Below are 23,121 nucleotides of genomic sequence, written 5' to 3'. Positions count from 1 at the left end.
AAGAGCTGATTCTGGCTTGTCTATGGACTTTATGTTAATAATAATAATAATTAATTAATAACCTAGTTATAAGGGTAGAAGATTTTATTTGATCCTGCAAGGAGTGAATGTGCTGCTAAGGAATCATCCTGATCTCCTGGTCTGCCCTTCTTTCCTGGAATGGAACGGTCTGTGACTGCATCTCTGTGAAGGGACAGTTTGAGATACATAGTGACTACTAAAGAAAGGAAAATAACTCTTCAGCATACCCATTACAGCTGCATGGCCCAAGAGGGCTTTGGAACTCCCATGGGCCAGCATCTGTAAGGCTGCTTAGCACACAGTTTGTAGCATTGGGATAATCTGCCTAAATCTGTCTGTCTTAATCCTGTAGTTAAAACCTCTTTCATGTCACCACTATGACCAAACTTGGAATTATTTTGCAAAATAATTAGGAAGGAGTACATTTTTCACCTGGTCTTATAGTATTTCTAGTTTCTAGAAGCTTATTTTCTATAATGTGAGTAAAACTGAACTTGCATATTTGTATCCCATATCAGTGGTATATATTTTGCCTTAGTTTGGTTTGAATTGAATTTTAGCGTCTGTTCTCTATTGACTTGATTGTGCTGTATTCTATGTCCTGGGAGTGATGGTAGAACTGCTGTATGAGCTGTGATTAATATTTTTTATTTTGCTATGACTTTGGAACCATGGTAACTTATTTGCTTATCCCTTATTTGTTGAAATCTGCTTTTAAAAAAAAAATCCTGGGCTTTGAAAATGAAATATTTTCTGCTCCCCATTCAATGATAAAAAGTTTTATTCTGGATTTTAATATTACCTGTTGTCAGGGTGTTTAATGTCCAGGTTATTGCATATCTCAAAATATATTCCAAGCTTTGAGGACAGCAGCTCTCGTAGGTCATCAAATAAATAACCATATAATATAAGGAGAAATTAGTAAAGAAAAATTATTGGAATTATAATTTCATGCATTCTTTCTGTACATTCAAATGGATAGCCTATGGCTGTTGCCCCGTTATCTTAAATGGGTCTTAGGAATAATACTTTTATTCAAATTCTTTTTAATTTAGAGTCGTTTCTTAGAGTCCAGCTCTTTCAGGTCTAAATGTCATTTATTTCTGGCTACCCGAGATATACTGAAAATGTGAAATTTACAATGCTATTCAGATTTTAGCATGTCTCATAAACCCTTGGTTGTGAATGCCATTTGCTTGGTATCAGGAGCTGGTTTTTGCATGCTGTTATTTTTGATATTGTAGCTCTTATCTGCATGCTGAAAAGTTCAGTATTGTAATTTTCAATGTGAAATATTACCCTAATATTTATTGTCCTTATTGTAGGCAGGCAGTGTGACACCTAAATCACCCTCCACTGACATCTTTGATATGGTTCCCTTTTCTCCCATATCCCCTCAGTCATCAACACCTACTCGCAATGGCACACAGCCTCCTCCAGTACCCAGTAGATCTGCAGAGATCAGTAAGTTTTGGAACTGACCTAATTTTTGCTTACATTGTTTTTTTTTAATAAAGCATCTAAAATGATTTACTGACGTTTTCATGGCAAGTCAAATACTGTTTTTGTAACTCACATGTCTGATAATGCCATTTCATTTTTATACCATCTGCCCCAAATTCTTTGCTGTTCCTGCCAAGTTAAATAATGAATACATTCATTTAATTGATGAAACTATCATATACACAATGTGAGGCAGTTTGGTTGGGAATTAAAGCGTGGCTTTACTTGTGATAATATATTTTTTTAAAGTTAACCCAGGAAGTATTTTGACTTCAAGTTACGTTTTCTTTATTGCTGCTCGCAATATTAATATTTTTTGAAAACCTCCATTTGGTGGGGTTAGGGAAGAGTGGTGATGTCATAGAAGGGAGAGTTGAATTCATGACTGAATATTCAGAGTTCATTGCGGGAATTAGTGTTCATGTAACTTTTCATGTCATCCATGAGAAACGAGGATAAAAGCTCAGAATCTTAGTATGGAAGTATTATATTCTGTTTGCATATTTCACCATGATGGAGGAATATTTCATTTTATTGCCTGGCATGGTCTGGAGTCCTATCCTGAGAGTTGCTGAACGCTCAGAATTTGACCCCAGAATGTTCTAGATGGAGTATCTAATTCAGCCCAGCTACACTGAAGTCATTGGTATTTTGCCTACTCGTATTAAGGCTCAATTTGACCTGCAGATTTTACAGAATATTTCTTTGCACATCTCCCACCTAGTGTACTCATCAAGGTCCCTGTCTTGGTCCCATCTAGGTCAGTGGCAAAGCCCACTGATTTCAGTGGAAGTAGGATCAGGCACAAAGGCACAAGGTACCAGAAATGGTACCTAATTGTGATCACAGTTACATTGGTGTAAATTAGGAGTGATTCCAATGAAGTCGAGTTAACTCAATGTAGAAAAGTGGTGTAAATGAGACTAAGATCAGCCTAGGTTTTCGTTTCTTTAACCTTGCAGAAAAGCACTGCAAGAGAATTTGTCATTTAAAGGTGAACTGAAAGGCTGTTTATATGTGTTGACAACTCTTGCTACTGTAGCTTTGTAATGTTTGGTGTTTTTCTTAAAGCCAGCTTTTGTCTTCTGGTTACAACATAATCTCAGCTTTCATTTAATGAAACAAGTATATTTCTAGCCCTCCTGGTTGAAAAGAAAATCTTGAAAATGTAAACCTCAGGCTTAAAAATCATAAAGTGGATAATGAGAACCAACATTAATTATATTTTAAAATTTCATGATTTTAAAGTCAATCTCATGATTTTTGGGGACTGACTCATGAGTTTTGAACACGAGGTAATATTACTGGAACAGTTGATTGCTAACATCGGGGTTAGGTGTTGTATGTGTTAATAATTTCATTAACTGATTAAGTAATACATATCCATAAAGGAAGTACCAAATCAATATTTTCAACAAATTCCTACAGATGTTGTGGCCATGTATGTGGCAGAACTAGTAGCCCAATTGTTGCAAGGCTCTAAAACCATTGGGCTACTGATTCTGCCATATTCATGGGCACAGCATCTGGCTCTCTACCAAAAACCAAAAGAGACTAATCAGCACATACCGTGTACTTGGACTTTCAGAAAGCCTTTGTCAAGGTCCCTCTACAAAGGCTCTTAAGCAAAGTAAGCTGTCATGGGATAAGAAGAAAGGTCCTTTCATGGATCAGAAACTAGTTAAAAGATTGGAAAGAGAGAGTAGGAATAAATGGTCATTTTTCACAGTGGAAAGAGCTAAATAGTGGGTCCTCCAAGGATCTGAACTGGGACAAGTGCTTTTCAACATATTCATAAATGACCTGGAAAAGGGGCCAAACAGTGAGGTAGCAAAGTTTGCAGAAGATACTCAAGATAATTAAGTCCACAGCAGACTGTGAAGAGTTACAAAGGAATCTCACAAAACTGGGTAACTGGGCAACAAAATGGGAGATGAAATTCAGTAATGCACATTAGAAAAAAAATCCCAACTATACATACAAAATGATGGGATTGAACTAAGATGCTACCACTCAAGAAAGAGATCTTGGAATTGTTGGAGATGATTCTTTGAAAACAACTGCTCAATGAGTAGCTCCAGTAATGCCTGCAAATTCCATTACTTTAATGAATAAGCCCTTTTATTGCTAAAATATAAAGAAAATATATTTTTGTCTTGATCTGACCATTGGTAAACCAATTTGATTTTGAAAAAGAAAGGAATTTTAAATTGAACTGATAACCTGGATATCCAGTTTCAATCCAGAGGGTGACAAAAGTTCTGAAAAGTGGGGAAGAAGGGTACACATGCCAGAAATTTAAGCAGACACTGAATGATTGAGGGACTGTTTAGTGTCTTTACAACTGCTAATATCCCTAATGTTGCCACCCTTGTTAACACTGAGTAGTACTGTACTGCACTGATTTCAGTGGGAAACTACTACCAAAGACTGGCAGAATCAAATCCTAAACATCACATCATATTGGTGTAGTCTGGCGGTACAAATCTTTTCACTTATGGCCTACAACTCGCTTTCTGCTGCCTGATGTGTCTCAGTTAAAGGGGATACTCTTGAAATATTCTTTATGTTCTCAAAATCTCATTGACATCAGTGCAGTTTGGGACGCGCAAAAAGGACAGGTTTGGGTCTTTTATCTGTATAAACTTGTGTTACAAAGTAATCTATATTCAGGTTGGGATTTTAGGACTCAAGGAAGAATACAAAGGAAGCTGTAAGACACCTTTCCACCTCCCCTGCTCATGGGACTGACTCCTGGTGAAAGTTATAGCATGTTCCATCTACACCCCCAGTCCATCCCAGAATGGCTCCCTTTAGAGCTAGTTGCTAAAATCTCAAAAAGGCATTTAGTCCTCTTAATTTACTGATTCATTGAAATTTAACGTTTCACAGAGACAGTTTGGTTTTGATGATTCCCCCCCCCCAGAAATTAGGCAGGATTCTGGCAGAACCCTGCCTACCAGGCAACTTTCAAAACCGGCTTTCAGAACCTGACTCATTTTTGGAGCCCAGCTCCTCGACATCCCAGGCTTCCAGGCTCAGGGCTCCTCAGTAGCTGCCTTTATCCATCCCCATTGTATACAGGATAGAGCTATGAGGAGAAAGACAATTCTATTTCACAGAGGATTTCAGTGCTTTGAAATTATTTTTGTTTCAATTAGGAATACAAACAAAAGAGTTAGAAATTTTCTATGAAAGGGAATGGAACTCAGAATACTAGATGGGGTTCTTCATGGTGAACTGCAAAGCTGAAATGAAAATAGAGTTAAATCCAGATTTTTTGCTGAGTGCTTCCCACTAGCCAATGATTTTTTTTTCCCAGTTTGTGAAATAATCCAGAATCTCTTTTTGTGGTATGGCTGACAACGTATTACTGCTGGAATGAGACATGTGGCATCAGCATTGTCACAAATTGAGAAATTAGAGATCTTGAGCAAACTAGAAAGTGTGAGGCCAAAAAATAATTTTAAAAAGGTTAATTAAAACTTATTTAAATACAGAATTGTCTCACTAGCCTGGTTAGTGAGATTAATGAGCACAGAAATCTCAGTTTAACTCAATTTTAAATTAAATTTTCAAGTTCACCTCCACAATTTATAGAGATAGCAAATACAAGGGTTGAAAAATCTGTTGTTTAGTTATTCTTTTAGTTACCCATGAAGAACTGAGTTCAGTTATTTCCATTGTAAAAATTCTAATAAACACTATTAGAATCCCTTAAATAATCATCATAGGGTCTATCTGTTGTATCTAGAAGAACAGCAATACTAGGTCAGACCAATGGATCATATAGCCCAGTATCCTGCCGGTATCACCATATGCTTCTGAAAGAGTGAACAGAACAGGGAAATTTAGCAAGTGATCCACCTCACCATCTAGTCCCTTCTTCTGGCTGGGGGACAGAGGTTTAGGGGGACACAGGGCATGGGGTTGCAGCCCTGACCATCTTGGCTAATAGCCATTGATGAACCTATCCTCCATGAATGTATCTAGTATTTTTTTAGAACCCAGTTATACTTTTGGCCTTCAGAAGACCCTGGCAATGAGTTTTGCATTGTGTGCATTGTGTGAAGAAGTACTTCTTTTTGTTTGTTTTAAACCTGCTGCCTATTAATTTCATTGTGTAACCCCTGGTTCTCGTATTATATGAAGGGGTAAATAACACTTCTTTATTCACTTTTTCCACACCACTCATGATTTTATAGACCTCTATCATATCTACCCTCAGTTCTCTCTTATCCAGGCTGAGCAGTCCCACTCTTTTAAATCACTCCTCATACGGAAGCTGTTCAGTACCCCTAATAATTTTTTTCTGCCATTCTGTTATTTTTCCAATTCTAATGCATCATTTTTGAGATGGGGTCATCAGAACCACACACAGTATTCAGGATGTGGGCGTGCAATGGATTTATGTAGTGGCAAAAAGGAATTGCCAAGTGAGAAATTCTCATGTTTTAAGTTATATTACAACAAATTTGAATATCACCTGCTTTGTATCATGTAGTCAAAAAGGATCTGTGTTACCTCTATCATAATGTACATAGTCAGGATGGGAAATACTATATTATTACAATGGTAACTCTCTTTGAGGGGTTATTCTCAGTTATGGAGATAACCAGACTGACAGGTGCATTATTTCTAAATCCTGTTTTGAAAATTGCTTTTATTTCTCTCTTGCGCACACGCACACTCTCTCTCTCTGTATATATAATGCATGTGTGTAATATAGTCATTTTTATAACAAATAACTAGTTTCACTTTTAAGTATCTGCTGATTTTTAACCTGCTCTTAGGCTGTATTTCATACAGTGCAAGTGTCGCACATTCAAACTGAAATGTTGCCTTCCACTTCTGTAGACCGGAGGTGCTTCCCACAGAGAGAACTACTCACACATGGAAGCTGCATCCATTAAAGGGGGGGTAGAGATTTGTGCACTGCCCATGCAGGGTGGAAGGCTCTGAGAGACAAGCGGTGGTGATCCCCTGGAGGGGATGCAACTGCCTCCATAACACAGCTGTGCCTAAATGTTGTTACCTAGCCCCAATTTACCACACAGCTGGCAACCTATGTTCAGGAGAACAGTGACAATGTTGTTGGTCGGTATAGGGCTGCTTGAAGAAAACTGTGTGTGGAAGCTTGCACAACACCTGCCTGTCATTAGGTCTGGCTCAGTTTAACTCAATTTTCAACCCTCTCCCAAAGAATAGCATTTGATCAAACCCAACCCTAAAACAAGTATTTAGAAGTTGAATGTGTTCAAACACAGTTTGCATAGGAAATTTTACTTGCTATGGCACTGAATGCATATCTATAACATTAATTTTGAACATCAATTTATGGTTAACGCATCTAGAATAAGTCTTTCTATGCTAAGTTTAGAAGGATAAAGTTACATAAAATAAATAACAAACCATTCCCTCACCTGACGGGAGAAATTGCTGATCAAACACTTGAACCTGCAACCGTTACACACGTGAGTAGACTCATTGACTTCAGCAGAACCGCTTCTTCTAGGTTTGGGTCCAGATGAAACATATTCCAGAATTATTGAAACTATTCCATATCAATTGACTGTTCAGAAACTTCCTTTTAAAAATAATGTGAAGTTATATGCAGCCCAAGAAATGCAAAAGCCATTGGCTTTTTGTTTCACTGATGTATGCCTTAAGTGTTTGGTAAGACGTGATATCAAAGACTGACTGCCTTTAGCTATCTGACAAGTCCAATAACCACACTGAAAAGTATCATCTTCTTGGTATTATGAAGTGGAACTACTAAATAAAAATGAGTGTAACTCACATCTAGAATAATGAATATACGTGTATCTCTGGAACATTTTACAGGAGAACGATGGTTCTGCACTCATAGGTAAGAGCACTTTCAGCTGCTCAACATATGCAGACTACCAGCTGGGCATGGCCAGAACAGAAGAATACTCCAGTCATACCTCTTCAGTGCATCCTAGATAAATCCTCTTTGTTGTACAGAAAGCCACAGGTGTAGAGCCCAGTTACAGCAGCTTTATGATAGCTAAGGAATCTCCTATACCATGGTGGTCTGTATCTGACTACAGTGGACAGCTTTCTGATGACATAAAGGAGCTGCACCGGGGACCAGGATATGGTCCTGAGATTCAAGGCCGTATTGTGTAACTGTATGGCTCGTAATGTAACCATAGCTTGTAAGGTTCTGTTTAACCAATCAAATTCCTGCTCGCTTCAATACTTTAATGTTAAGTATGACAGAAACATTAAAATAACCTCTTAATATTTGTTGTTTCAAATGGATTTTGACATACTTAAGGCTAGTTGTTTAGCATGGCAAAAAGAGGAAAAGCCATGGCTTTGTCGTGGAAAAATGCAAAAGAAGTAATTTTAGTTATATATGTGGTGGCACATGATACTTTAAGTTGTTTGTAATGAGAAATTATGAAAATTCTAATATCCTTTATTTTAAAATCAGAATAGCTTAAAACCATGTCATAATACTAAATTATTAGTTAAAAATCCATGCTCCCCTACAATGGACATATACGATAAAATTTCAAGGAGCAGTCTTGCTCAGTGGTGGGCTGGCATGGGGACCAAGTCGGTGGGTGAAATCCTGGCCCTATTAAAATCAATGATAGTTTTGCCATTGACTTAAGTGGGGCTAAGATTTCAACCCTTGATTTTGTATGAATAATACACACACACACTCACACTACTTAGTTTTGCAAGTGGTGCAACCAATGTGTTTAAAATGTATTAGAAAAATCATTATCAAAACCAGTTTAGCTGGCTTCCAGTGTGGACAGGAGTAACATGTTTGCATAGCACTCATTTTATGGAGAAAAAAATATCTGTAGCTGATGAGACGGAAAAAATAAATGAACTGGGCTACAAATCAGAGGAAATAAGATTACTGTAGTACTGACCTAATATAGTAAAGTGATATTGAAGATATTGAGAGTCCTGTAGCACTTTAAAGACTAACAAATTTAATTTCTGCAAGCATAAGCTTTTGTGGGCTGCAACCCACTTCGTCAGATGCAAGAAATAGAAATCAGATAGCGGGTATATACATACATCCAAGGATAAGGAACAACAATGGGGAGGGTAGGTGTTAGCAAAGTCCATTCAGTTAGAGTAGATGAGGCCTATTCACAACCGTTGATTAGAAGGTGAGAATGTGTGAGCAGTGACAATTACTTCTTGTAATGAGAGAACCATTCCAAGTCCCTATTCAGACCCAGTTTGGTTGTGTCAAGTTTGCATATGAGTTCCAGCTCTGCAGTTTCTCCCACACACAATAACTGCAGGACTGTGCCATTAGGCCTACCTCAAAGAGACTAATGGTAAGGCCTGAACTTCCTTCAGCTAGGCTATGATATGTTAATAACTGAAAATCACACACACAGCCCCCCACCAGACCAAAAAACCCCATAGGAAAGATAACTGAAAACAAATGAAGAAGCCAAAACATCAGCTTGGATAGCAGCATGCTTAGAAAGGGTGGGAAAATAAGCTAAACCAGACCAGATTTCCAAGTTTATATTTAAACATTGCTGTTCATAAAATGGATGATGGGAAATGTTGCTGCTCAGATTATTTTGTAGGGAAACATGCTTTCCACACACCATGCTACTCCTTCCATATGTCACTGACTCTTGGCTTAATGTTTCTTTTCATTCTAGAGAGAGATCTTTTTGGAGCAGAACCATTTGACCCTTTTAGCTGTGGAGCAGGAGATTTCCCTCCAGACATTCAGTCCAAACTAGATGAGATGCAGGTAACCACTTATTTATCATTTCAATAAATTATTTCCATTAGCACATGAACATTTATGTAATATTACATCGTATAGCGGTCTGTGTGTTGTGGCATGTAAAGAATTTGTTCTTTACTATACAAAGAAGAATGAATTTTGATTTTTGTGGATGGATCCCACTAAACTTCAGAGTTGAACACCTGACTCTCTGAGGCAACCTTAGAAGTCCCGGCCTGTGTTCTTAACTGAATATTCTCAGTGTCTTTAGAAAGAATACATTTGGCACTTAAGTGTACTAATTAGAGCTGGTTGGAAATTTTTTGACATTGTTTTTCTGTCAGAAAATGATTAGCTGAAATCAAAATGCTCTGCAGGACCATCCTGATTTTGACAAAATTCCAAGAGAAACCAGGCAAGTTTCCAATAGAATCCTGCCTGGTTTTCTGCCAGCTTACGTGCCTGGCTCCTCGGCAGCTGGGGCTCCCAAATAATGGGGCAACTTGGGGAGACTTGAAAATGTTTAGAAAAGATAAAAATGAAACTTTGGAATTCCCATTCATGGGAAATTTTTAAATTTCATTTATCATTCCATTTTGGAACAATTTTTTCATTTTGAAATTTACAGCGGACCAGGAATTCAAGATTCTGACCAGCACTAGTTCTAATATTTGTGCAGAGCTAAAGTTAATAGGACATGAGACATAGCACTAAGAGGTTTGGCATCTGGAAAATCTAGCTACAACAGTTTTACTGTGGAATTTCCACAGCATTGTTTTAAATCATTTCTTCAACAAAGGGCTTTGGATTTGATTGTATAATGCATGTGATATCACCCTATAAAGAATGTTAGACTAAATCAATGGTTTGATGCAAAAAAAAATTAACTAAAAAGTTTATATTGCTTTTTACTAGTTCTAATATCTCGTTTATCTTCTTGTGCTTTCCTGGATGTTTAGCGTCAGCGATGGTTGGTATATCGTATTTTAATATCAATATTAAGTCAACTTGTTATAATTAAAATCCTAAAAAGTGGTCATGCTGTATAACTGATATCTTGTATTAGGATTATATTTTAGTCTATATATGCATGTCTGTAATTCACATCTATTTTTAGGCAAATGTTTTTTGCAGGACTTTGTTGTTTTAAATAGAGGATTGGCTGGCTGGTTGGTTGGGTATCTTTTGCAGGGGAAGTTATCCTTCAAGTCATAATTTACAGACTTTTTCCCCCACATTGTTCATTTCCTTATTTGGATATGGTTGTTTTTTCGCTATCACTTACATTGGTATTGTATAAGTTAATTTTCACATTTTCATCATCAGATGGTTGCTAGTGAAAGTCTCTCTGCAGGCAAATCTTATTTATCAACCTATTCTACCCAAAAGTATCTGGAATTTGTGGGGGGGAAGGATGTTTCTGAGAGATGTTAGTTTCTCTTGCATGCCCTTTTGACACAATATGAGGCACCCTCCGTTCTGGCATATGAAAATGTGGGGATGTTGAAAAACTTGTGGCAATTTTTGCTTCCAATTCACACTTGAATTTCAAAGGCAAAATTGTTGACATTAGGTTTTTGTGTTATAAGATCTACATAATAAATTGGTTCTTGGTTAGGATCAGTCAGTTGCTCGCATATTTTTAAAGTGGAAAGAAATATGAAACAAGTTCACAATCTGGTGGTCCTATTTGATCATCTGCTGTTAATCAGTTCCATGGCCACCCTGGCCAGGACAGTGCTTTTTCTTCTCTGTCTCCTAGAGATTATAACCATTTTTTTTAGATACAGACATTTTTATTGTCATTCATGCTTTCATCATTTCAAATTGTGCTACCGGAATGCACTGTACCTGGGGCCTCACATTAAATCAGCTTGGAAATTGAGAGTAGTGCAGAATATGCAGTTTGCTTGTTAATGGGAGTTTCTCACCACGATCACAGCTACAGATCCCAGTCCTCTGTGCACAAATCCTAGTCTTCAATGTACCCACCCTTCCACAAAGTCAGGAGATGGGCATAGCTGGGAACCCTGTAGATCAACAGAGTTGGCTATTTCAGACCAAATGGGAGTGATTTCCGGGGTTATTGGTAAAATTACTGCCTGGACTTTAAAAATACAGGAAGAAATACAAAGTCATGGTGAACATACTGTTTTATTGAGACAGCAGCGCCTTCAGTAAAAAATCCTGCATGTCTGCAGTAGCTTAAGTACATATATATAGTCATACAAATAATATATTTCAATCTGTTGTGCTTGTATAAGTTTCCCTTCCAATAAAAAATATTGTGTATTAGAGATAATATTAAATCCTATTTTATTTACAACAAATATTATGAAAAATGTATTGACTGCTCTCAACATATTTAATATAATTATTTTAAAAAGAATATCTGCCTTCCAAAAATTCTCTCAGAAATGCTGAAATGAAGCATAAGTGCTCATCCATTTTTCTCCAGTCCAGCCATTTCAGTTGACATCATCATTATTACAGCTGAAAGTGTTGGTCTTTGGGAGTGGGAGGTGAAGGGAGGTACGCACACGCAATGTGGGTTTTGCAATAAATATACAACATCTTAACCCATATAATTGTTTAAAACCTGAGTGTGTAAATTGTGTGCCTGAAAGCATGCAAAAAGCTTCAATTGTTCTGAGTTAACTGTGAGAGCTTCAGATAAAAGAAATGGTTAAATGAAAAGCAAAAGTAGCCCATGCCTTTATACATCATCCCACCCCCTTATCTGCTCACAAAGGGCGCACACTGCACACAGATCATCCCCTTTCCTTGTAAAAGGGAGTTAATTTGTTTTCACAGCACCATTACCACCCCATCTCCCATTATCTAGAGTCTACAGAGGGTAAAGGGAGTGAGCAGGCTAGTGGGATACATGCTGTTTCTCCCTCCACTTCCATGGGTGTAAACAGAAAAAAAAATCATAGCCAAACCAGTGTGAACTATAGAACTTTAAAAAGCTACTGGCCACACTTATAGGCAGAATTAAAAAATAAAAGCAGATTTATGTATTTAAGATCACATTCAAGAACATATGTCCAAGGAAACCTCTGAAAGCTAGTGCTGTACTTCACTGATTGAATCTGCAGATTACAAAACAGAACTCAATAAAAAATATTTGTAAACATCAAAGTAATTCAGAATAAATTCCTTCTAATCCCAGCCCACTCAGGAGACAAGAGAATTCTTGGAAGAAAGTAAAAAATGCCAGTCTAAATTTTTGACATGCTTCTGAGGGCTCCTCTTCTTCAAAAGTAAAATGGTAGATTTCAAAGAATAAATTGACACTTATTTGACAGTGGATCAAATCCTGTTCATGTTAATTGATTAGGGAAATTGACGCCAATGGGATTATTCATGTGAATAAAGCAGGCAGGATGTGATCCAAGGAGGAAAGAATGTACTTTCTTTACATATTTGCTGTAAACGTTTACAAAATGTAAAATAGTTATACAAATATGTTAGTAATAACTAAGCTAATAATCAATACCTTTGTGGAAATGACACTCAACTAATAATCAATATAAGTGTGGAAAGGGGGCTGGACTAGATGACCTTCTGAGGTCCCTTCCAGTCTTACATTTCTAAAATATGTGAAAAACAGTCATTCAACACTTGCAGTTCATTTAAATCAAGAACTAAGTGGATTGAAGTTTTATGCCATTCTGCTACTTTTCTTTGTGCCATTCTCAGCCAGATGGTAGGCCAAATCCTGATGTCCTTACTCAGCTTTTACTCCATGCTTTCAATGGAGTTTGGCTATAATAAGGAGAGCTTTATTTATTGATCCTTTATTGATAGAATGCTTTTGGTAAGGGTTAACAATCCTACATAAACATCTTCAAAATGGCACATTCTTGAAAAAGACAACTGTCTATTGCAGAAGCCTATTTAGAATCATAGAAATGTAGGCCTGGAAGGGACCTCGAGAGGTCATCTAGTCCAGGCCCCTGGGCAGAGGCAACACCAAGTAAACCATAACCATCCTTGACAAGTGTTTGTCCAACCTTTTCTTAAAAAACCTCCAGTGATGGAGATTCCACAACCTCTCTTGGAAGCTTATTCCAGAGCTTACCTAGTTAGAAAGTTTTTCCAGATATATAAACTAAATCTCCCTTGCTGCAGCATAAATCCATTACTTATCCTACCTTCAGTGGACATGAGAGCAATTGATCACTATTTTCTCTATAACTGCCCCTAACATATTTGAAGACTGTTGTCAGGTTCCCTCTCAGTCTTCTTTTCTAAAGATTAAACATGCCCAGTTTTTTTAACCTTTGCTCATAGGACAAGTTTTCTAAACCTGTCACATTTTTGTTGCTCTCCTCTGGACTTTCCAATTTATCCATATCTTTTCTAAAGTTTGGTGCCCAGAATTGGACACAGTACTCTAACTGAGGCCTGCCCAGTGCTGAATAGAGCAGTGCAATTACTTCCTGTGTCTTTCATAGATTCCAAGGCCAGAAAGGACCATTGTGATAATCTAGTCTGATTATTTTTAAGTGTACGCATGTTAATACTGTAGTTCCTGGCATTATAATAATAATGCAAACTTGCCTTCTTAGACATCCTTCTTATTCAGGAAAGCAGGTTTCTATATGTAGTGTTAGTTACATATCTGGCAACTAAACAAGCACTTTCTTTTAGTTGTGAAGTTTGCTAATTACAATCATAAAGGACAAAAGACATGTTAATAAACTTCTGATACAATATGGTGCATGAATTCTTTTAATGGACCAAACCTTGACTGTAATTTATTCCATTCTCTTTGTCATTCATATTACAGACGCATGAACATTTAGTTATCTTTGTTTGCTTTGTAAATGTAGAATACTGGAAAAAGTTATGAAGGACTGGAGGACTAAACTTTGTCATAGAAAGTGCAGAGCCAGGTCACAGAAGGACGGACAAAGAAGACAGTCGGAAACAAAAACAAAATAAAACAAACAAACAAAAATCAATGTCAGGCAGGAAATAGGCTAGAAATATGTAAAAGACAAAACATACTGGACACAACAGGTGATAAATAATAAAACAGCAGTCTGTTTGAAATAAAAAGACAGGAACAAGTAAAAACAGCTGCTCTATTTCTGAAAAGAATTGGGAGTTTTGAGCCCAAAAACAAAGCTTGAAAGAAGGAGGGTCCTGCACTGTCAGCAAATCCTCCAAAATCTCTCCCAAAGTGCTTTTAAAAAACGGAAGGCCTGGCTCATTCTTTCCCCAAAGAACCAGCCTCCAGTGGTGGAATGCCACCTTGAGTAGGGAGCGCAATGGCTGAGACCCTGAAGCACCACTCCACTGTGCTGTGCTATGCTGCTCACAGTATGAAGGGGCAAGGACAGGACACCCTCCAAATACACAGGTTTCAGTGTATCCCCTCAGGTACCATTTCTAGAGCCCTGCATGGATGCAGATATGTAGATCCTCATTTCAGTCTGCATTCATGGGAATAAACTTTTACCCGACCCGCAATCTACTCTCCTTCTTTTAGATTTAGCCGCAGCCCACCATCAGCTATTGAGCCCCTGCCACTCCAAACAGCTGATTAGCTGTTGAGCCCTGCCAGCCGCCTAACAGCTGTTCAGTCACACCCTCACACGTAACAGCTGATCACCTGTTCAACCCTCCTGACTGCCTACAGTTGATCAGCTGTTCCATCTGCGCCCCTGGCTTGGGAGTTGCTCCAGCCCTGCCCCAGAAGTCATGGAGTTCCTGACCTAGCTGACCATCCAATCCAGGATCTGCAAGAAATGGTCCATGGACATCCGCATCTGGGGATGCAGATATCTGTGGATTTGCAGGGCTCTAACCATTTCTGTCAGGGCCCTAGCTGGAGTTTAAAGCTGTCCTCCGTGGGGGATGAGTCCCTGTAGCCCCTCTGCTGGTGCACCTGCATCAATGAGCACTGGAGGGCATGCAAATTTCCCCCTTTGCAACATCAGAAATGAATCCGTTCTTTATGTTTTAAGAGATCAGTAAAGACTTCATACACATTCAACAGAGGGCTTTAAAAGTTAGGCCCAATTTAGGGCTTGATCCTGCAAGCTCAACTCGAGTAAGTGCTCCTCTTGAATTCATAATGAGTATGTGTTGTACCCACACATACAAGATCAGAAGTTTAGCTGCTGTGTAAGTGGACACAACTCCATCCATTGCATTTAGCTGAGAGATGCCCACTTACACCAGGTCTGTAGTTGGCCTCTAACTGTATATATCATGTTTGCTTAGAACAATTCTTCTGTGTTTAATGATTCTGTGCTTTCTGTGTTGCCAGCTCTTGTAAAATTCATAAAAAAGGGATGCCGGGGAGAGGGGTACATTCTCTTGCTCTTGGCTATTTTGTACATGCTCTTGTACATGCTCTTGGCTATTTTATGCCACCCAGGCAATGCAAAGCACTCATGCTTAGTCTGCAGCTGCTTAGTGTTGCTGAATCACAATAGTGATTCTGGCCTGTAATTTGATCTTGGTATGAAATTGCTGTTAGAAAAATCTTTTGCCTGGAAACTCTCAGACCACATTATAATTAAACCCCTTTTATTTCTCTTAATATTATTTTCCAGCCTTTAATAATTCCAGGTGGGATTATTAAATATTTTGACACTTTAAAGTCTAACATACGACTTGAATTTTTTTCATGAGATGAGGCTCGCTGAGTCTGATTTGCCTTTTAACTTTCAAAGGTATCTTTTTGATGTACAACACATGCATGCTGTTTATTCGTGGAAACCTAAGAGTTACAAGTATATATAAAGAGAAGACTAGATCTATAGAAGTTTGAGTTTATATCTAACCACAATAAGGGTGACTTAAAATCATCCTTGATTATTTTGTCTTAGATGCTTCATAAAAACACACTGTTCAATTGATACCACATCATCAACATTTCCCACGTATGTCCTACTTTGAGGAGAAAACTGAAATAAGCATTACTGTGGTAGCTACTGTAGCTAAAATTCTCCCACCAATATAGCACTGTGCACATTACCGCTTATACTGGTGAAACTTATGTCACTCAAGGGTGTTTTTTTTCCCACACTCATGAGTGACATACGTTTTTCTGGTAAGTGGTAAGGTAGAAATGGCCTCAGTCTCTGCTCAAAAAGTGATTCTTCTTTGAAATTTCAAGCCAAAGTAGTCTGGCATTTTTTTAAGGATGAGGAGAGTAAGGAAAGACAACAAGAACACTTTCCCTATCATAAAAACAAATGCATTGGGTCAGATCCCTGTCCTTACTTACATTGAGTAGTACCTTACTTCAAAAGTAGTCCCTCTAGAGTAAAGAGGAAGGTGTAATGTACTTCTCAATGAAAGAGTGGCAGAGTCTGGCCTTTAATTTGCTTCTAACTCCTCTATCATGAAAATAGTAGTAGAAAGCAGAAGGAGAAAGCTGAAATTTGACATGAAAATAGGTGATAGTCTTGAAAATTACCTTTGAGTATTCTAATAGCAATCAGTTTTGATGTGATTACATTATGTGCCTTTAAAATTTGTACCTTAAATATGCACAGTGGATCAGGTATGTTGTTTTGCATTTTTTAACAATGCTTTGAGTGAAGGTAGGTTGTGTAGTTCTTGCACAGTTGATTAGCTGCATAGTGTTTGTTAACAATAGCAGAACCAGATGAAAGAGAGTGTTAGGATTCCATAGTTCACCACTCAGAAGTGAGGAAATGATAAAGTTAAGGTTCTCTTCTGTCTAAACGGTGTAATATAGGAATGTAGGGCCAAATAGTGCCTGGCTTTTATATGAGTGAACAGTGAAGGGAATAGCATAAGAAGCCTTCTTTACCCTTGTGTGATCCATGTATGATGATCCAGGTAGATTTGCAGCCTCTCTGCTAAATGGAGAAAAGGATCTGTTTTATCCCTATTTATTGTGAGTTGTGGAGGTCTCCACATCCTCATATACCACAAGCCTGTCGTGTTGGTAAACCATGTGGAGGTAGTTAGTTCCCCTGAGTATGTTCCTTGAGACAGAATGTTTTCTAATGTTTATCAGTGTCCTGAAGTGTTCAGGTTTTTCTTTTTTTCAACCAGCAGCTCAACATTTCTTAGATTAAATTCAGGGGATAAGGCACACTAAGAGCTGCAATTACTGAAAGTGTTAATCTCCCAGCAACATCCCAATTAAAATTGTAATAAGGAGTTTAATATATGGGATTTACTGTCCATGGAGAAATATAACAGTATTAGTAAGGATACATATGGTGAATTTCTTGAAAATGGTATCTGTTTAGAAAATACGTGGAAGATACAAAAAATGGGTATATGCCATTAAATCTTCAGAAGTTTTCACATTAGCTACAAACCATTCCTTTGGTTCTTTTACCACTTGATATTATTCATTTTGTCTTTAAGATACATGTTGTGTATTTGTACTCTGTTTTATGTATTATTTTCAGATACGTATGTATTGTGCTACATTTTTTCTTCTGCACCTATTCTGATTTAAAGGAACTTATTCAAAATCAGCCCTATGTTTGTACATGACCAAATTTTAAAATGTGCATGATTCACTCTGTGATCTGGATTTTAAATTCAGTTTGCATTTTTGTGCAAAGCCAGAAGATCCTTAATTTCTGGCACTGAATTGTTGTATTCTTGGGACCTATTCCTGCAAAAAAAAAAGTGCAAACATGATTAACTTGACTCCTATGAATGGTTCCACGGGCGCTTATGAGGACTACTTATATGCCTAAAGATAAGCCTGCATTCAGGAGTTTACAGGACTGGGGTTTATATCTGTGGAAAAAGACTACTTTTTTATTAACTATGTCTGATTTTTTTTTTACAGGAGGGGTTCAAAATGGGACTAACTCTTGAAGGCACAGTATTTTGTCTGGACCCGCTAGACAGCAGGTGCTGATGCCAAGACCAGAAGTTTGAAATTCTTTTATGGTTCTTTATTTTTAATTCAGAACAAGTATTACAGACATTATTCATGTGCCAAAAATTATATTTTTCAATGTGTTAATTCTTGTGAAGTTTGCTTCTGTAAAACTCCAACTTAGGTTCAATATTTCCCTGTACAAATGTAAAAAGTCACACCTGTATATGCAATGTGAATTAACACTGTTGTATTTCTCTCTCTTATACTTGGACAGACATTTGCAATACCTAAAGAGTACTCACTTTAAGCTGGGGAAGTTCTTTAAAGAACTCCTCATAGATACCTCTTTCTGTTAGTAGACAATATAATTTTTGCATAATATTTGAGTAGTGACACTTTAAAATTAATCACCTCAAGCCACTATTTAATTTCAGGTCAATAGGATGATTATTGTACAATAAAAATTTTAAATACCAGTTAAGGAAGTAAAACATACTGAAAATTAGTATGTAAATAACAGATAAATCTGGATGCCATGTAATTAATTCCAGTTAACTGTACACAATCACTATTGTTATCAGCCTTTTACATATGTAATATTTTAGGCCTTTAATTCACATTTTAAAAAGTAAATATAACATTAATTGTCAATATGCTAGCTAATGTTTGGTAAGTGCATTAGGGAGATCTAGTATACATGTTACAGTTTTTTTGTAAAATGGACAAACTTAATGCTATGCATTTCTGGTTTGATGTTTTATAGCTAAGCTAGTTGCACATACTGTATGATGATTGTAATTTGGAATTCATTACATGACAGCTGTATTTAATAGTTGTGAAAACTAAGACCTTGATCCAAAAAAACATTTAGTAACGCCATTGCTTGCACTGAGACGCCTCGTGTATAAAATTACTCACATGCTAAAGTGTTTGCAGGGCTGGGGCCTTGAAATGTTGAGAAAACATTGTAGCGTTACTGTTAAATGTCATGCTGCCGTTCTACAGCAACAATTCAGTGAGAGCTAATACTAAGACCATAAATGCCCACAAGTAGCTCACGCAATAGAGAAAATAAGATTCTTGCATTATGATTGATAATCACACACACACCAAGTTGCTGCTGGGCGTTAGTATATTGTTGACTTGCCAATACATACTTTTCACAAACCTTTAACATAAACCATAAGTGAACGTTTTCTTCGTGCATTTTTTCATTCAGTTATGAACTTGTTCCTTAAGGTCTATACTTTTGCCATGATTTTGTTCAGTGTGCCCAAATTTTATGTTAGGGATATTCCTTCCCTCCCATCCATAAAACCCTCATAATTTCCCCCCTTACAAACACTGTAGGGGAAAAAGAACTTTCAGAGGATTTTTAGTAGGATTGTTGGGGTGTGGGGGTTTCGCCCGAAAGACTTACTTTTTGTCGTACATTATAGTTCATGAAATGTTGCTTTTGAGCTTATTGTCTTAAAGTTTACAGAGAAAAAATGCATTTATGCAATATTACATTTAAGCATATATTCTTAGGCCCTGATTCAGCAGAATACTTAAACACATAATCTGACATTAAGCATAAGAGTAGTCCCATTAGTATCAATTTGGGCGGGGGGAAGGGGGGAAAGGGCTAGTCATGTGCTTAAAGTTAGGCATGTGCTTAAGTAACTTGCTGAACTGGGGTCTGAATGTTCTACTTTATGTAAGTCTTCCTCTCTTATTCTTTGCTCAATATTCATATACATATACATGTGTGCACGCACACAATGACATATGATCACTAACAAATAGAGTAGTATATGTTTCATAAAGAAAAGTGTTTATAATTTTGTTTGTCTTATAGTATTTTGGAATTTGTATAATGAGGATGTTTAGTAGCCATATCAATGGCTTTTTTTAACAAATAGAATTTGTATTTTTATTGTACTTTAAAAAGCTTTACATAATAAGCATATATTTAGTGGCCATTTACTATCAATGGTAACACAATACTAAGATAATATTTGCACATTTTAAGAAACCTTTTTCTTTACTGATTTTTATGGCAATTGAATCTGCAAACAGCATGATTAAATAGTATATAAACTGATTAATCCATACAAAAATACTTAAATCAACGCAATGGCGCATTTTTAATGAAAAGGTTTAGTGATCTGGTTGAAAATTGTATTTCTATGTAATCTCAATTGTCTGTTTAATTTTGCCTAAAATAAATGTTTTTAAATAAATTGTATTGTTCATTTAATAAATTACACAGAACTCAGTGGGGGAAAAGTCTTATAAACTCCACCTCAAAAGGCCAAGAATTGCATGGCAAGGGACCCAGTACTTCAATTTCTTTCACAGGTGCTTAGCTTTACACATTATGGCAGATTGTCAGGTGGTGTAAATTGTTGTAAGCTTACTCTTACTTACTGGAATTTGATATACTCTACATGTGTTGGAGAATGTTTCCAGTAATAAGAGATGATTCATGTCCCATACATGCAAATATTTCATACTGGTAAGTGGAAATATGCTCTGCTTCCCAAATCACCAGCCTTGTTTTCATTCTTTGCCTGTCGCCCAATAATACTAATAAACCTAGGAGCAGATCTTGAACTTGTTTAAACTATCATAGTGCCATTAACTTCATTGTAGCTGTGATGTATGAAGTCAATGAAGTAGTCTCACTGAAGTCAATTTTGGAGGCTATGTAGCTGTGACCATTTACATATTCGTCATGCATTACAAATTGACTTCAGTGGGACTAAGTTAAGCATGTATGTAAGTTTTTGAAGGTTCTCTCATCCCTGGACGTGGTCACTGTAGGTCAGTCACACTGGTAGGGTTTGCGGTGCAGGTGCTAAACCTGGTTGTGGGGGACACTAGTCACTAAGGCTGTCATTCTGATAAGTACTATCATTTCATAAGTACTGATGTCACAAAATATAAAAACGGTCAAAAATAATTTAAACTTTTTTTTTTAATCTTCATAAAACATTATTGTGCACATTGCTTCTTTACTGGCCTTATAACTTTATTCATGCTCTTTTGATCCTGGAAACACTGGATCTTACTGCAAGCCTTCCAATTGCAAAAGTTGACTTCAGATGCAACTCTGCACATGAAAGGTTTATGGCCATGGCCTCTTCAACTAATAACAAGGAATGGGTATGTTTAATAATCTCTGTCAAGTTTGGAAATGTGAACACACCTGCTCTTCCCTACAACACAGGTGCATTTACTCCTTTGTATCAATATCCTAAAAGTGTTTATAGATAGTACAGTAATATTAGTGTCTTAATTTCAATCTGTTATAACAAACATGTAATTGCACATATCAGATAATGTAGATTCATATTGTACAGCAAGGTCACTAGGTGTTTGATCCTGTCTTATTGAAGTCAATGGGAAATTTATCACTGACTTCAATGGGAGCCGGATCATGCCTTCAGATCTTTGTTTATCAATTGCCAAAAGCATTCCCAATTTCTCAGCTTTTTCTTTAAAAGCATACTCCACTTTCCAATGCTTCTAAATCTCTGCTGGTCTTTTTAGAAGACAGGACATTGTCTAGGACTCAGAGCTGACTGATTGGTCTGCTCTTTTTCTTCTTTGTCTTGAATGTCTTTTTTTTTTTCTGCTGGATATCTGAAGTGCTGTTACTGACTGATAATACTTCACAACTGTGACTAACTCTCTTCCTGCACGTGAATTATTGTATTCTAATTCCATCTGTCAGCTGATTGAATGCCAGGCTAATGCACCTTCCTGAGTTATGCCAACACCTGGAAATAAGGTCTCAAATTGTTTTTCTGACATAGAAATTTTCTCTGTGATGGCCAGGTTAGGTTGATCACTGAGCTTTCCTAACCCATGTTCTCAGGTTCTGTTACATCTTAGCAGACAGAAACTTTACTAGCTAACCGATCTACACTTTTCCTCTTTCTCTTGTCCAAGATCTTCTCTTTCTGTTTTCTGATGGATTATCAGAGTGATGCTACAAGCTGTACTCAGTTGTAACCCACTCTCTCTACTGCAGTTCTTGCTAGTCTGTTTGGTCAGCAAGTTGACTTGTTTTGTCTTTCCAGAGCCCAGAGGAAATTTGCCACAGACAAAATAGCTGTCTTGATCACTTGAAATACTTCCAAATACTGGTTCTTTCCTGCAGTGAAAACTCTTTTTCCTTTCTGGCTTCATTTTGGGGGAAAATGTGTCTGGAGTTCTCTCACACTTGCAGAAGTAAGAGTGATTCTATAGTCCCAACGGTGATTGTACTTGCCAAGAAATGGAGTTTGCTCTCAAAAGTTTATAATAATTATTATTTTTCACTTTGATGTTTCAACTCTGCAGTATCTAGTTCTCATAGACTGGATTCTATTTCACAAAAGAAGTCTGTGCTGCACAGGAAAAGAGTTGTCTGCCTAAGAAGTCTCTAGTCAAACAAGAAAGGGTCCCATCTTCATTATAGCTTATCAACCATTACAAAATATTTACCCATGTACAATGTTTTTTTTTTAAAGCACAAGATGACATTTTAGCACTCTTCTGGCCTTTCTGTTAGCCAGAATTGATGCCAGTCAATCAATCGGCTTCATTTCTTTGAGATTTCATGTTGGTCGTAGCCAGTAAGACAGTGAAAGCTTTTCTTTAAAAAAAATAATTAATTAATTTTAAAAAAATCCAAAAAAAATCCACCACCACACACACACACACACACCAGGATGGATGTTTCAGAGGACTTATTCTTTAAAAATCCACCTAAACAGCTGTCTGGTTATTTTAAAATATAACCAAGGATGGCTGTTAATACATGAGAGTTACATCAATTAAATATTAACCAGATTAGCCATTATTTAATTTTGTCCTACTCTTTTGGGTTATTCAACAGCTTTTGCCAACTATTAGTGGCATTGCAACCACGATTTGTAATTCACAAGGAAATTCTTTAGACTGTACACCATCGGACTTATTTTATGTCACGTTTACTTAAAATACTTGTATATCCAAAAGTTTTCACTGGACT

The 23,121-nt window shown here is 37.1% G+C and overlaps 1 protein-coding gene across 4 annotated transcripts in view; it reads left to right on the top strand.

Moving 5' to 3' along the window:
* GULP1 (GULP PTB domain containing engulfment adaptor 1) overlaps nucleotides 1–20,313 on the top strand; it is a 253,662-nt gene extending 233,349 nt beyond the window's left edge. For 3 of the 4 annotated variants that reach the window (XM_067549053.1, XM_067549051.1, XM_067549048.1), the window contains 3 exons: nucleotides 1,347–1,485; nucleotides 9,201–9,295; nucleotides 18,081–20,313. In XM_067549053.1, the coding sequence (XP_067405154.1) occupies nucleotides 1,347–1,485; nucleotides 9,201–9,295; nucleotides 18,081–18,152 (306 nt within the window). In that variant the 3' untranslated portion in view covers nucleotides 18,153–20,313. The remainder of the gene's footprint in view (nucleotides 1–1,346; nucleotides 1,486–9,200; nucleotides 9,296–18,080) is intronic. The other variant, XM_067549050.1, reaches the window with a different exon arrangement.
* The last annotated feature ends 2,808 nt before the right edge of the window (nucleotides 20,314–23,121 follow it).

The sequence above is a fragment of the Emydura macquarii genome, unplaced genomic scaffold, assembly GCF_026122565.2.
Source record: "Emydura macquarii macquarii isolate MOO-44397 ecotype Brisbane River unplaced genomic scaffold, CSIRO-AGI_Emac_v2 contig_1253, whole genome shotgun sequence".
In the NCBI taxonomy this organism is placed as follows: Eukaryota; Metazoa; Chordata; order Testudines; family Chelidae; genus Emydura; species Emydura macquarii.
Note: the sequence above shows the minus strand (reverse complement) of the source record. Positions and strands in the feature narration are given on the sequence as shown.